General features: G+C 43.5%; 1 protein-coding gene across 2 annotated transcripts in view; it reads right to left on the bottom strand.

Moving 5' to 3' along the window:
- Positions 1-14087, bottom strand: part of LOC115151079 (kinesin heavy chain) — a 140566-nt gene extending 126479 nt beyond the window's left edge. For both annotated transcript variants that reach the window (XM_029695041.1, XM_029695042.1), the window contains exon 1: positions 13543-14087. In XM_029695041.1, the coding sequence (XP_029550901.1) occupies positions 13543-13671 (129 nt within the window). In that variant the 5' untranslated portion in view covers positions 13672-14087. The remainder of the gene's footprint in view (positions 1-13542) is intronic.
- Between the last annotated feature and the right edge of the window lie 2479 nt (positions 14088-16566).

The raw sequence follows: 16566 nt of genomic DNA, 5'->3' as shown, positions 1-16566 counted from the left end.
GAATGCATGTGCTGTTAACAACGTTTAGAGTGTTGATCAACGCTGGGAATGCAATAAGAAGTGGGTAAACGATAATTAACTAAACAGAAAGGTGAGTAAATGCTATTTCACAAATAAAAAGGTGAGTTTACCCTCCACTACATCACTGAGCATAGCCTACCTGTGTATTTTCCCTAGTGGCATGCACTGTTGACTTTTGGCCACATTAGAGAAAAATGCAGTGTATTTGTCTTACAGTAATGTTATACTACACTATTATATTCGGTTCTGTTATGGAGAATAATATCATTATGTAATCTTGCAGACATTGGTTCAGCTTTAAACTAACTTTAGATCACCATTCGAGCACCATTCGCCAGAGTAGCCTGTTTTCTACGAGTAGAGCAGAGACTGTGTGTAAAGTAAAGAATAAAGGAAAGGGAAAGGGGGATACCTAGTCAGTTGTACAACTGAATGCCTTCAACTGAAATGTCTTCCGCATTTAACCCAACCCCTCTGAATCAGAGAGGTGCGAGGGGCAGCCTTAATCGACATCAACGTCTTCGGATGCACAGAACGTGATCCGCACATGTGATCCGCACACATCTTTAGTCCGGGGATCCGCAGCCACTCCATTATCTCTATGGTTACACCAATCTCTTCTCCCCTAGTTGTTAGTAGTGTGCACCTAAGAATTAATGAGCTTTTCCCTTTGCGCCTCTCTCTCTCTATGTATCCGGGACCGTTCTCTCTCTCTGTCTCGCTTCCTCAATCTCTCTTTCTTTCTCCTTCTCTCTTCTCTCTCTCTTATTAATGACAGCCTTTCCCTTCAATGTTCTCTCTCTCCATCCATCCCTCCCTCCCTCCCCACTTGTGGTAATTATAGTTCTGTTCTGCTTGGAGCAGTGAGTGAGAATGGCAGTGAACCGTGACAGGATGGATGCTGCTATGTCCTAATTAAAAACTATTGACACATCTCCTCTCTAGTTAAATAGATGCTTAAGTGATCATCTCGGGACAGCAAACCGTGTCAATATATCCACCAAACACCAGCTTCGAGGGTATTATCACTTTTATACAACGGGTTACCAACATATTAAAATAATGACTGACATATTTTCATTAGAAACATTATTTATTCATACTATTTCACCGTTCCATGAGCTATAGAAGGTACAAGCTCTCTCTATGGTGTAGCTCATTGACATTCAGATTGGTTGCTGGTGTTGGCACGGGCATGACATTAGAAATAATTTCACATTTCTGAAGCAATGGGAGAGAATCATTGTATTATTGAGACACAGTCAGGTCCAAAATTATTGAAGACTGTATAAATTAAATGATACAAATACTGAACTATATTGTATGCAAATGTTATACTAGTACAATTGCTCAGACAAATAGATTTTGTTGAACAAGAAATATTTCAAATCTAAAAAGGACGGGTCAAAATGATTGGCACCCCTGTTTTCAATGCTCCGCAAAAGTCCTGTTGCGAGGTTAACACCACCGAGCCTTTTTCTAAAATGTTTTATGAGATTGGAGAACACATTGGGAGGGATCTTGACCATTTCCTCCAGATCCTTGATATCCATCATCTGCACTTATGGCTTTTAAACTGTCCGGACACTGAGATGGTCATTGCAAAAGTATCATGTTGTGGTCAATTAAACATTTCTTTGTGGAGTTTGAAGTGTGTTAGGGGTTATTGTCTTGCTGGAAGATCCACTTGCAACCAAGTTTCAGCCTCCTGGCAGAGGCAACATAGCCTCGTACAAATCTTGCGAGCTTACATTCTCTTTTGCTACACGGATACATTTATAATATAATTCTACTTGGTAAATGTAGTATACTATAATTGCAGCAGCCTCAAATGCCGTAGGTATAGCTGCTCAAATACAATTAACTGTGAAATAACCAGCCAACCAGACATGCAGGGTGAGCCTGAAGAGAGAGATTGGCCCTGCTGTTTACCCAGTTCAACTTTTCCCTCTCCTACCGGCCAGGGTCCAACATTGTCAAGCCAGATGCCCTGTCTCGCCGCTATAGCCCCACGGTTACCACCCCGGAGCCCGAGACCATCCTCCCACCTCGTGCCTGGTGACGGCACTCAGCTGGGGAATAGGGAAACAGGTCCAGGAGGCGCAACGGTCCCAGCCGAACCCTGGGGGGTGCCCAGATAACCGAATGTTTGTGCCTGACGCTGTCCACTCCGCGGTCCTGGATTAGGCCCATTCCTCCAGGCTTGCCTGCCACCCAGGCTCCCATCGGACCCTGGCCTTCGTGTGACAACGCTTTTGGTGGCCTACTATGGTTCCGGATGTCGCTGCGTTTGTCGCCGCCTGCACAGTCTGTGCTCAAAACAAGACTCCTTGGTAATTTCCGACTGGTCTTCTGCAACCACTGCCTGTCCCTCACCATCCCTGCACGTCTTCTGGATCGATGGACTCCCCGTGGACATGGTCTCCGACCGGGGTCCTCAGTTCTCGTCCCAGTTCTGGAAGGCGTTCTCGTCCCATCGGGTCGTCGACCAGCCTGTCCTCTGGGTTCCACCCCGAGTTCAATGGCCAGTCGGAGCGAGGTAACCAGGACCTCGAGACTACTCACCACCTGGAGCCAGCAGCTTGTGTGGGTGGAATATGCCCGCAACATCCTTCCCTGCTCTGCCACAGGCCTATCGCCATTTGAGTGTTCCCTGGGCTATCACCCCCGCTCTTCCCCAAACAGGAAAAAGAGGTCGGCATACTTTCTGCCCAGATGTTTGTCCGCTGCTGTCATCATACCTGGAGGAGAGCCCGGTCGGCCCTCCCCAAGACCACCCCCAGGTATCGACAACAAGCGGATCGCCATCGGACCCCGGCTCCCCGGTATCGTCTCGGGCAGAAGGTATGGCTATCCACCCGGGATCTGCCTGTCCGGGTGGAACCCCGCAAACTCTCCCCCCGGTTTATCGGACGTTTCCCATCTCTAAAATTATTAGCCCCTCTGCTGTTCGTCTTCTGTTGCCCCGTACCCTTCGTATACAACCCACCTTTCATGTGTCCAGAGTTAAACCCATGTCTCACAGCCCTTTGTCCCCTGTTGGATTAATAAACTGTTGTTAATTCGACATTGTCTGCATCTGGGTCTTATCTTGAAATCTGATAGTAGCTGGCATGGCCAGCACACGTGAGATTTGGTTCTGGGTCACTCATGAGATTTAATGGGCATATGAATTGCTCCAAGTGGACAAATAAAGTTGTTTGAATTCATTATTTTCAACTCACAGCAAAGGGAAAGTATATACTCCATCTGTCTGAGAAAATTAAAGGAGAAACATATGGATCTTTCAGCAGGCAGGTGACTCAGAGGGTAAAAATACTGTATGCCAGCAAGCTGCAGTATGTAAGCCAGTGACATACAAAGAGAAATATAGAAGTAAGCTATATGTAAGCCACTGGATAAACGTAGCCTACAAAGAAAAAATAAAATCGAAAAACCCTGAGCCTTCCACTTAGGGACAAGGATTGAGCAGCCAGCAAGGTGAACTGAAAAACTCTTCAGTAACATTCACTGGCAAGGTTTGCAATTTCATGTGGTTTTAGGAAGCTACTTGTCTTCATCCTCCATCAGGCCTTGTATAGCCTATGTGAGATACTGATGGCAACAACAACAGCAATCGCAAACCAATTCAAACCAAACCAAAACAATTCAAGAAACTATTCAATAAATGGACACTAAATCGAAACGCTACCTCCCACTGCACTTCAAGGCCATGATAATATCAAGGAGAGCTACTGTCTGAGCATGAGCTATGTTGAATGCTTGTGGCAAGCAATTGTGAGAAAAGGTTGTGTGTGTCACGCTACGACCCAATACTAACAAGAACACAGACATTCTTTTGTGTGTGTGTGTGTTTGAGTGTGTGCATGCATCTGTCTCTGTGTGTGCATGTATGCTTCTGTCTGTGTGTGTGTGACACACACCACGTTGTTAACAAGAACACTCAGATACCCAAGTCAGAGTACACCATCTGCATACTTCACTGTCCCCAGGCTGAGATGAGAATATTCTTGCCAGAGGAACAGCGGCCGGGTCCCACAGGCACCACTCAATTTACCCTGCTGCTGTATGCTGATGAAGAACTGTGACACCAATGACATGACCAGTGACATGACTCATCAGCACATTAACCGAATTTTTGACCTATGTGATTCCGGCAGGAAATTAACTCACAATCTTTACTTTGCTAAGTGGTGTCATGTAGTGGCGTCATGGTCTTACCAACTGAGCCCGCACAGGACAATGGAGGTAGCAAGGCCAACAATGACAATGAAAATCAACCACAATTTTAAGACCATCAAAGCGACACTGTCAATTTTTGTTTTCACTAACCGCCTGATGGCTTTGCTGTGACACACACAAATGGTCCCTTGTGTCTCTGGTTTTCTGTGATGTTCCTAATCCTAAATTAAACTGACAGCTGTATCGTAGACCTACTACTCTTTAATGACACACACCACACACACTTTCTTTCTCTCTCTCTTACACTCTCTCTCTCTCACACACACACACACACACATTCACTCTCACATTCACTCTCTCTCTATCTCTCTTCACTGACAGATTCCCTAGAAGAGATCCATCCCAGTGGCTGAGACATATGTGGAGGGAATAGGATACACATATGCATTTGTATGATAGCCAACCAACAACACACATCCAGTGCAATAAGATTCAGGAAGACCACAAGTGCTTTTGATGGCTTCCTGCAGGAGAAGCAGGAGAGGAACAGAGTGGGTGTGTGGTACTTGGAATTCATTTGAAATGTAATTAGATAGCAATTTTCCTGGATATTATCTTTCTGTTATTGTCAGCCTTTGGTTTACACAATGCTACAGTACTGTGTATTTGTAGAATGGGTGGGGCTAAGAATTAATCTATGTGTACAATTTCAATAATTATTATTATTTTTTTTTACAATGATAAGTAATATAAACATATAGGCCTAATTATAATGGCTGGTTTTTGTAGGGTAAATAATGTGAATTCTACCATTCTACCTGTATGTTTCGCCGACATTTCATGAATGATGATGTAGGCCTATGTACTATAATATAAAATCAATACAACCCTCATAATTACACCAGGCTGATGTATGCCAGATCATAGACTATATAAAGATGAATGGAACACAAAGATACACTCTAGTTTACAGTAAAAGTCCTGTTAATTTGAGATTACATCCAAGATGTTATAAAAGCCATGTCATTTTTTTATTTTTTTATTTCACCTTTATTTAACCAGGTAGGCTAGTTGCGAACAAGTTCTCATTTGCAACTGTGACCTGGCCAAGATAAAGCATAGCGATTCGACACATACAACAACACAGAGTTACACATGGAATAAACAAAACATAGTCAATAATACAGTAGAACAAAAGAAAACAAAAAGTATATATACAGTGAGTGCAAATGAGGTAAGATAAGGGAGTTAAGGCAATAAATAGGCCATAGTGGCAAAGTAATTACAATATAGCAATTAAACACTGGAATGGTAGATGTGCAGAAGATGAATGTGCAAGTAGAGATACTGGGATGCAAAGGAGCAAGATAAATAAATACAGTATGGGGATGAGGTAGGTAGATAAATGTGCTGTTTACAGATGGGCTATGTACAGGTGCAGTGATCTGTGAGCTGCTCTGACAGCTGGTGCTTAAAGCTAGTGAGGGAGATATGAGTCTCCAGCTTCAGATATTTTTGCAGTTTGTTCCAGTCATTGGCAGCAGAGAACTGGAAGGAAAGTCGACCAAAGGAGGAATTGGCTTTAGGGGTGACCAGTGAGATATACCTGCTGGAGCGAGTGCTACAAGTGGGTGCTGCTATGGTGACCAGTGAGCTGAGATAAGGCGGGGCTTTACCTAGCAGAGACTTGTAGATAACCTGTAGCCAGTGGGTTTGGCGACGAGTATGAAGCGAGGGCCAACCAACGAGAGCGTACAGGTCACAATGGTGGGTAGTGTATGGGGCTTTGGTGACAAAAAGGATGGCACTGTGATAGACTGCATCCAATTTGTTGAGCAGAGTGTTAGAGGCTATTTTATAGATGAAATCACCGAAGTCGAGGATCAGTAGGATGGTCAGTTTTACGAGGGTATGTTTGGCAGCATGAGTGAAGGATGCTTTGTTGTGATATAGGAATCCGATTCTAGATTTAATTTTGGATTGGAAGTCTGGAAGGAGAGTTTACAGTCTAACCAGACACCTAGGTATTTGTAGTTGTCCACATATTCTAAGTCAGTGCCGTCCAGAGTAGGTGCGGGCAGTGATCGATTGAATATCATGCATTTAGTTTTACTTGTGTTTAAGAGCAGTTGGAGGCCACGGAAGGAGAGTTGTATGGCATTGAAGCTCGTCTGGAGGTTAGTTAACACAGTGTCCAAAGAAGGGCCAGAAGTATACAGAATGGTGTCGTCTGCGTAGAGGTGGATCAGAGAATCACCAACAGCAAGAGCAACATCATTGATGCATGCAGAGAAGAGAGTTGGTCCGAGAATTGAACCCTGTGGCACCCCCATTGAGACTGCTAGAGGTCCGGACAACAGGCCCTCCGATTTGACACACTGAACTCTATCAGAAAAGTAGTTGGTAAACCAGGCGAGGCAATCATTTGAGAAACCAAGGCTGTTGAGTCTGCCAATAAGAATGTGGTGATTGACAAAGTCGAAAGCCTTGGCCAGGTCGATGAATACGGCTGCACAGTAATGTCTCTTATTGATGGCGGTTATGATGTCGTTTAGGACCTTGAGCGTGGCTGAGGTGCACCCATGACCAGCTCTGAAACCAGATTGCATAGCGGAGAAGGTACAGTGGGATTCGAAATGGTCGGTAATCTGTTTGTTAACTTGGCTTTCGAAGAACTTAGAAAGACAGGGTAGGATAGATATAGGTCTGTAGCAGTTTGGGTCTAGAGTGTCACCCCCTTTGAAGAGGGGGATGACCACGGCAGCTTTCCAATCTTTGGGAATCTCAGACGATACGAAAGAGAGGTTGAACAGGCTAGTAATAGGGATTGCAACAATTTCGGCAGATCATTTTAGAAAGAGAGGGTCCAGGTTGTCTAGCCCGGCTGATTTGTAGGGGTCCAGATTTTCCAGCTCTTTCAGAACATCAGCTATCTGGATTTGGGTGAAGGAGAAATGGTGGGGGCTTTGGCGGGTTGCTGTGGAAGGTGCCGGGCATTTGACCGGGGTAGGGATAGCCAGGTGGAAAGCATGGCCAGCCGTAGAGAAATGCTTATTGAAATTCTCAATTATAGTGGATGTATTGGTGGTAACAGTGTATCCTAGCCTCAGAGCAGTGGGCAGCTGGGAGGAGGTGCTCTTATTCTCCATGGACTTTACAGTCCCAGAACTTTTTTGAGTTAGTACTACAGGATGCACATTTCTGTTTGAAAAAGCTAGCCTTCGCTTTCCTAACTGTCTGTGTATATTTGTTCCTAACTTCCCTGAAAAGTTGCATATCACGGGGGCTATTCGATGCTAATGCAGAACGCCACAGGATGTTTTTGTGCTGGTCAAGGGCAGACAGGTCTGGAGTTAACCAATGACTATATCTATTCCTAGTTAAAAAAAATTTGAATGGGGCATGCTTATTTAAGATGGTGAGGAAGGCACTTTAAAAAAAAAAGCCAGGCATCATCTACTGACAGGTTATATCCCAAGATAATATTCAAGATGTTATAAGAAGTGGCCTGTGTGGTCCAGCAGTGGCCTGTGTGGTCCAGAGTCGACATGGGTTCGAATCCGGCCCATCGCCCTTAGATTCACCTTCCCTATCTTTCTAACGCTTCACGATCTCTTCACTAAAGCAGAAAAATAAAAGGAGTGGGACTTTCAAAAAAAAGACTCAGATGTTATAAGAATAAGATCCAAGACAACTCTTTAGATTATATCCAAATCCTCAGATACAATTAACTCTGTATAAGAATGGACCAGCTAGATCCACTCATGTTTACTGTAGAGCTCCTGTTATCCCACTGTATCATCTACAGTACATTGTAATAAGATAAGTTAGAAACTCAGTACACTGTAAGATAAGATCTTCACTTTACGATAAGATCTACAACATGGTAAAATAAGGGGCGAAAGGTAGTCTCAAGATTAGAGCGTTGGGCCAGTAACACAGCCGTTGCTGGTTCGAATACTGGAACCAACAAGGTCCCAAAAAATCTGTTGCTGTGCCCTTGAGCAAGACAGTTACAGTGGGAAGAAAAAGTATGCGAATCCTTTGGAAAAACCTGGATTTCTGCATATATTGGTAATAAAATTTGATCTGATCTTCATCTAGGTCACAACAATAGACAAACACAGTCTGCTTAAACTAATAACACAAACAGTGATATGTTTTCATGTCTTTATTGAACACACCGTGTAAACATTCACAGTGCAGGGTGGAAAAAGTATGTAAACCCTTGGATTTAATAACTGGTTGACCCTCCTTTGGCAGCAATAACCTCAACCAAACATTTTCTGTAGTTGCGGCTCAGACCTGCACAACGGTCAGGAGGAATTTTGGACCATTCCTCTTTACAAAACTGTTTCAGTTCAGCAATATTCTTGGGATGTCTGGTGTGAACTGCTCTCGAGGTCATGCCACAGCATCTCAATCAGGTTGAGGTCAGGACTCTGACTGGGCCACTCCAGAAGGTGTATTTTCTGCTGTTGAAGCCATTCTTTTGTTGATTTACTTCTGTGTTTTGGGTGGTTGTCCTGTTGAATCATCCAACTTCTGTTTAGCTACAATTGGCAGACAGCCTAACATTCTCCTGCAAAATGTCTTGATAACCTTGGGAATTCATTTTTCTGTTGATGATAGCAAGCTGTCCAGGCCCTGAGGCAGCAAAGCAGCAAAGCAGCCCCAAACCACAGTGTTGTGTGTTCCTTCCAATCAACTCAATTGTAGTTTAATCTGTCCACAGAATATTTTGCCTAATATTTTGGAACATCCAGGTGCACTTTGGCAAACTTCAGACGTGCAGCAATGTTTTTTTTGGACAGCAGTGGCTTCTTCCGTGGTGTCCTCCCATGAACACCATTCTTGTTTAGTGTTTACATATTGTAGACTCGTCAACAGAGATGTTAGCATGTTCCAGAGATTTCTGTAAGTCTGTAGCTGACATTCTAGGATTCTTCTTAACCTCATTGAGCATTCTGCGCTGTGCTCTTGCAGTCATCTTTGTAAGACAGCCACTCCTAGGGAGAGTAGCAACAGTGCTGCAGTTTCTCCATTTATAGACAACTTGTCTTACCGTGGACTGATAAACATCAAGGCTTTTAGAGATACTTTTGTAACCCTTTCCAGCTTTATGCAAGTCAACAATTCTTAGGTCTTCTGAGATCACTTTTGTTTGAGGCATGGTTCACATCAGGCAATGCTTCTTGTGAATAGCAAACTCTAATTTTGTAAATGTTTTTTTGTAGGGCAAGGCAGCTCTAACCAACATCTCCAATCTTGTCTCATTGATTGGACTCCAGGTTTGCTGACTCCTGACTCCAATTAGCTTTTGGAGGAGTCATTAGCCTAGGGGTTCACATACTTTTTCCAACTAACCAATAATTTGTGTTTTTAGTTTAAGCACACTATGTTTGTCTATTGTCTATTGCTAGATGGAGATCAGATCAAATTTGATGACCAATTTATGCAGAAATCCCGGTTATTCCAAAGGGTTCACATACTTTTTCTTGCCACTGTAACCCAAATTGTGTGTGTTTCAGGGGGAGTTGGGATATGCAAGAAACACAGTTGTGTGTAACAGGACACACATGGACCTCCCGAGGGCGCAGTGGTCTAAGGCACTGCATCGCAGTGATAGCGGTGCCACTAGAGATTCTGGGTTTTAAGTCCAGGCTCTGTCGCAGCCGGCAGCGACCGGGAGACCCATGGGGGCGGCGCACAATTGGCCCAGCACCGTCCAGGTTAGGGGAGGGTTTGGCCGGCAAGGGATATTCTTGTTCCATCGCGCACTAGTGATTCCTATGGCGGGCCAGGCACAGTGCACGCTGACACGGTCGCCAGGTGTATGGTGTTTCCCCGGACACATTGGTTTGGCTGGCTTCCGGGTTAAGTGGGCATTGTGTCAAGAAGCAGTGTGGCTTGGTTAAAAAAATATATATACTAAAATAAAAATACACAGGACCAATACACTGATCAAAAATATAAACACAACGTGTTTGTTTCATGAGCTGAAATAAAAGAGCCCAAAAATGTTCCAGAAGCACAAAAAACATTTATCTCAAATGTGGTGCACAAATTTGTTTACATCCCCGTTAGTGAGCATTTCTCCTTTTTCAAGATAATCCATCCACCTTAAAGGCATGGCATATATAGAACTTGATTAAACAGAATATAATTACACAGGTGCACCTTGTGCTGGGGGCAATAAAAGGCCACTCTAAAATGTGCAGTTTTGTCACACAACACAATGCCACAGACGTCTCAAGTTTTGAGTGAGCGTGCAATTGGCATGCTGACTGCAGGAATATCCACCAGAGCTGTTGCCAGGGAATTGAATGTTGATTTCTCTAAAATAAGCTGCCTCCAATGTTGTTTTAAAGAATTTGTCAGTACGTCCAACCGGCATCAAAACCGCAGACCACGTGTAACAACGCCAGACCAGGACCTCCACATCTGGCTTCTTCATCTGCAGGATCATCTGAGACCAGCCACCTGGACAGCTGATGAAACTGTGTGTTTGAACAACCAAAGGATTTCTGCACAAACTGTCAGGGAAGCTCATCTGCATGCTCGTCGTCCTCACCAGGGTCTTGACCTGACTGCAGTTCAGCGTCACAACTGACTTCAGTGGGCAAATGCTCACCTTTGATGGCCACTAAATCAAATCAAAGTTTATTTGTCACGTGCGCCGAATACAACAGGTATTACAGTGAAATGCTTACTTACATTGAGGTGTAGTCTATGACTGGGGTGGCCGGGGTCTTTGACAATTTTTAGGGCCTTCCTGTGACACCGCCTGGTGTAGAGGTCCTGCATGGCAGGCAGCTTTGCCCCAGTGATGTACTGGGCCGTACGCACTACCATCTGAAGTGCTTTGCGCTCGGAGGCCGAGCAATTGCCGTACCAGGCAGTGATGCAACCGGTCAGGATGCTCTCGATGTTGCAGCTGTAGAACCTTTTGAGGATCTCAGGACCCATGCCAAATCTTATTAGTTTCCTGAGGGGGAATAGGCTTTGTCGTGCCCTTTCCACGACTGTCTTGGTGTGTTTGGACCATTCTAGTTTGTTGTTGATGTGGACACCAAGGAATTTGATGCTCTCAACCTGCTCCACTACAGCCCCGTCGATGAGAATGGGGACGTGCTCGGTGCTCCTTTTCCTGTAGTCCACAATCATCTCCTTAGTCTTGGTTACGTTGAGGGATAGGTTGTTATTCTGGCACCACCCGGCCAGGTCTCTGACCTCCTCCCTATAGACTGTCTCGTCGTTGTCGGTGATCAGGCCTACCACTGTTGTGTCGTCTGCAAACTTAATGATGGTGTTGGAGTAAAGCCTAGCCATGCAGTCGTGGGTGAACAGGGAGTACAGGAGGGGACTGAGCACGCACCCCAGTGTTGCTTGCCTCAAAGCGAGCATAGAAGTGATTTGGATCGTCTGGTAGGCTCGTGTCAGTGTATTCCTCAATGTCATCGGAAGAATCCCGGAACATGTTCCAGTCTGTGATAGCAAAACAGTCCAGTAGTTTAGCATCTGCTTCATCTGACCATTTTTTTATCGACCGAGTCACTGGTGCTTCCTGCTTTAATTTTTGCTTGTAAGCAGGAATCAGGAGGATAGATTTGTGGTCGGATTTACCAAATGGAGGGTGAGGGAGAGCTTTGTACACGTCTCTGTGTGTGGAGTACAGGTGATCTAGAATTTGTTTCCCTCTGGTTGCACATTTAACATGTTGATAGAGATTTGGTAGAACTGATTTAAGTTTCCCTGCATTAAAGTCTCCGGCCAGTCGGACGCTCTTTATGGATGAATCACAGTTTCTTCTCTTCTTTTTCACTCCTTTTTTTTATCAAACTCCAAAACAAAACACAGTTTAGATATGATCAAAAATTTCTACATGTTATTAATGACATGGGACATACCAGTCGATATCAGATCAATCCAGGCCAATTAGTCCAACCCCAGCCAGATGAGATTTTGATGAAGTGATCAGTAAGTCCGTCTGATATAACAGTCCGTCTGATATTTATGGCCTGGGTTGCATCCCAAATGCATCTTATTCCCTTTTAAAGCTGCAACATGTAACTTTTTGGGTGACCCGACCAAATTCATATAGAAATGTGAGTTATAAATCTGACATTCTCATTGAAAGCAAGTCTAAGACGCAGTTGATATGTTCTACGTGCGCTATTTCTATGTTTCTCATGCTTAAATGTTGTCTTTTATTTTCGGGTTTTGTACACCAGCTTCAAACAGCTTAAAATACAATATTTTTGGTTATGGTACAATGATTATCAACACTCTACTTGTCTGTTTTGTCACATAAACTGAAATTAGGCAAACTACTCAAATTTTAGCAACCAGGAAATGGTGGAGCGATTTCTGCATAGTGCATCTTTAATGTACTACTTTTGACCAGGGCCCATGGGACACTATATAGTGAATAGAGTGCCATTTGGGACGTAGCCTTTGAAAATGTCAAGCCCATTGGATGTCCTTTCTGAAACTGATCACCATTGATCACCACAGCCCTATAAAGACATGCTAAGTGATCTGTGTTATTTGAGATGACAGATCTATCCCACTGTGCAAAAACTGGTTGAACCAACTTGTTTTCATGTCATTTCGACACAAAAAAAATCTATGTGATGACGCTGAAAGAACGTGGAAAACTGATTGACCTAAATCCAATGACATGGTGACATTTTTTGTTAATTTAACGTTGAATTCACGTTAGTTGACAACTCAACCAATTGTAAATCAAAACTAGACATTCAACTGATGTCTGTGCCCAGTGGGCTATTGTCTCACAGGTCATACAATGAGCTCTTTCCCAATAATCGATAGGTTAAACCTTGTTGGCTGATCAGAAATTATACATACATACAGCCTATTATGGTATACTAGGGTCTACCACTACCTGAATGGTTTGAATCGATGCAATAAGTGAATTGACTATTATTCCGGAAAACCGATGCTGCAACACTAATTAATGAACTGCATTGTATATCTGACTGAATGTAGGCTATAGGCTACAGCCAGCAACTCTTGAAAGTGATGTGAGAACTTGATGATGACAAGGAGGACTGGAGGAGGAGGATGGCAATTACTGTCTGTATGGTTTCATCAAATCAGTTACTGGCAATACAACAAGCCTGAACTTCAGGGAAACTGTGTCCAGACTTGACCAATAGTCAGAGGGTGACAATGTTTGTAGCATAATGGTTTGTAAAGACACTGTGTAGGCCTAACCCCTGCGTCACCTTTTTGGATGATGCATCATAATCATCATCACTAAAATGAATGGCAACAAATCTGTCAAAAGAAGAATGAGCAGAAATAACAACTTACCGCGATGCTGACGGTGTCATCTCCTTGGAACAAGGGGATGAATTTGTCTCCACGGATAATTTCGGACTGATTCAGAGGACGGAAGCGACATAGCACTTTGATGTTACATTCTGCGCTAGCATCGGCCATTGTGAGAAAGGAATCTGATGTGCCTCCGAAAAGCAAAATATATATTTTTGAAACCAAGTTACTTTTTGCCTTAGACTATTTAATCTAACATAAACCCTATTGATGTCGACAATCTCTTTTTTTTTTGCAATGGACAAACTGAGAGTTGGCAGGAATTTTCTGCTTTTTGCTTAAGGCCAATTTCGATTTAAAACAAAATGGTTATGTACATCTCGGAGAGTTTGCTGTCTTCAAATAGCACACGAACAAATAAATATACTTGAATAGGCCAACATTTTTATAATAGTATGTCCATGCAGTCCGTTATAATTTAAATGTTAAGAGTATTCCAAGCGGCTCCGGCTCCAGACGGTCAGCTGTTGTAGTGAGAGAGATGCAAGAGAAGAGATTTTTGAAGCGTGCATATGCCGAACGCTTAGCATCAGCGGCAGGTCTCGTCTTTAGCACCGGGCGTGGTCTGCACGGATCCAAGCCAACGTTAAAGTGGTAGCCTACTCGCATCACTCTCATCAGCACCACTGACGATAGAGCGGTTGCCTATCGACCAAATCCGGTGTTATATTTTGTCTAACAGCCCCATCATGCGACCATTGCCCCATTTTTTTTTTTTTTACAATTCATTTGACATTTAATAGGCCTGTATGTGATATTTAGAGTGATTGAAAGAGATGGATATGCTATTTATTTAAATCGACTCACATCTAGACTAGTAGGCCTGGAATAGGCTATACTTAGCCTAACAAACGTTTTGATTCCCAATATGTTGTACCTTATTCCAATTGTCCATTTCATAAAAACATGCTTTTAGGATTACATTCCCTAATCCAGGGTTCTCCAACCCTGTTCCTGGAGAGCTACCGTTCTGTGGGTTTTCACTCCAAACCGGTTGTAAAATTCAGTGTATCAACCAGCTAATTATTAGAATCAGGTGCGCTAGATTGGGTTTGGAGCGAAAACCTACAGGACGGTAGCTCTCCAGGAACAGGGTTGGAGAGCCCTGGTTTATTAGGACCGTGGAAAAGTAGGTTTGAGTTTCGATATTCGCCAGACATTCGGAAATACAAACTTCAATAGCTCGAGAATGTTTTGAGCTAAATACCTTAGGTTAGGCTCTTTACGAAGGAAAAAAAGTGTACAACATTGCAAAGGTCTTATTTTCCCGATTTCGACCCGAGTTTCATTATCACATGGAAATGGCGTAGGCAGTCTGACACACAGTCAATGCAACTAGTTAGGGACCGTCAACAAAGTGCATGATCACAATATTCCCATTTCAAAAGCTCTTCAACCACGACTTAACAACCTAATTTCAATTGTCCATTATGCCTTACATAGAGAGACATGTTGAGCACCCGTTGGTTTTCTCATAAAATGCTACCAACATGTTTATATATACACTGAGCAAAAATATAAACCCAACATGTAAAGTGTTGGTCCCATGTTTCATGAGCTGAAATGAAAGATCCCAGAAATCTTCCGTACACATACAAATCTTATTTCTCTCAAGTTGTATGCACAAATGTGTTTACATGCCTGTTATAGAGCATTTCTCTTCTGCCGAGATAATACTCCACCTGACAGGTGTGGCATATCAAAAAGCTGATTAAATATCATGATCATTACACAGGTGCATCTTGTGCTGCGGGCAATAAAAGGCCATTCTAAAATGTGCAGTTTTGTGACACAACACAATGCCACTGATGTCTTAAGTTTTGAGGGTGTGTGCAATTGACAAGCTGACTGCAGAAATGTCCACCAGAGTTGTTGCCAGAGAATTGAATGTTAATTTCTCTACCATAAAATGCCTCCAACATTGTTTTAGAGAATTTGTCAGTACGTCCAACCGGCCTCACAACCGCAGACCATGTGTAACCATGCCAGCCCAGGACCTCCACATCCGGCGTCTTCACCAGCGGGATCGTCTGAGCCCAGCCACACGGACAGCTGATGAAAATGTGGGTTTGCACAATCAAATCATTTCTGCACAAACTGTCAGAAACTGTCTCAGGGAAGCTCATCTTTGTGCTCGTCGTCCTCACCAGGGTCTTGACCTGACTGCAGTTTGACATTGTAACTGACTTTAGTGGGAAAATGCTAACCTTCGATGGCCACTGGCACACTGAAGTGTGCTCTTCACAGATGAAAACCGGTTTCAACTATACTGGGCAGATGACAGACAGCGTGTATGGTGTCGTATGGGCGAGCGGTTTGCTGATATCAACGTTGTGAACAGAGTGCCTCATGGTGGTGGTGGGGTTAGGGTATGGGCAGGCATAAGATACGGACAACAAACACAACTGCATTTTATCAATGGAAATGTGAATGCACGGCGATACCGTGACGAGATCCTGAGGCCCATTATCGTGCCATTCATCTGCCGCCATCACCTCATGTTTCAGCATGATAATGGACGTCACCATGTCGCAAGGATCTGGAAGCTGAAAATGTCACAGTGGCCTGCATACTCATCAGACATGTCACCCATTGAGCATGTTTGACATGCTCTGAATCGATGTCTACGACAGCGTGTTCAAGCCAATATCCAGCATCTTCGCACAGCCATTGAAGAGGAGTTGGACAACATTCCACAGGCCACAATCAACAGCCTGATCATCTCTATGTGAAGGAGAGGTGTCGCGCTGCACTTGGCAAATGGTGGTTACACCAGATACTGTTATTTTTTTATCCACGCCCCTACCTTTTTTAAGGTATCTGTGACCAACAGATATATATCTGTATTCCCAGTCATGCGAAATCAATAGATTACGGCCGTATGAATTAATTTCAATTGATAGGAACTATAAATCAGTAAAATCTTAGAAATTGTTGCATGTTGCATTTATATTTTTGTTCAGTGTGTGTATATATATATATAAAAAAGTTCAGACACACCTA

Source organism: Salmo trutta, chromosome 16 (assembly GCF_901001165.1).
Source record: "Salmo trutta chromosome 16, fSalTru1.1, whole genome shotgun sequence".
NCBI classification, from domain to species: domain Eukaryota; kingdom Metazoa; phylum Chordata; class Actinopteri; order Salmoniformes; family Salmonidae; genus Salmo; species Salmo trutta.
Note: the sequence above shows the minus strand (reverse complement) of the source record. Positions and strands in the feature narration are given on the sequence as shown.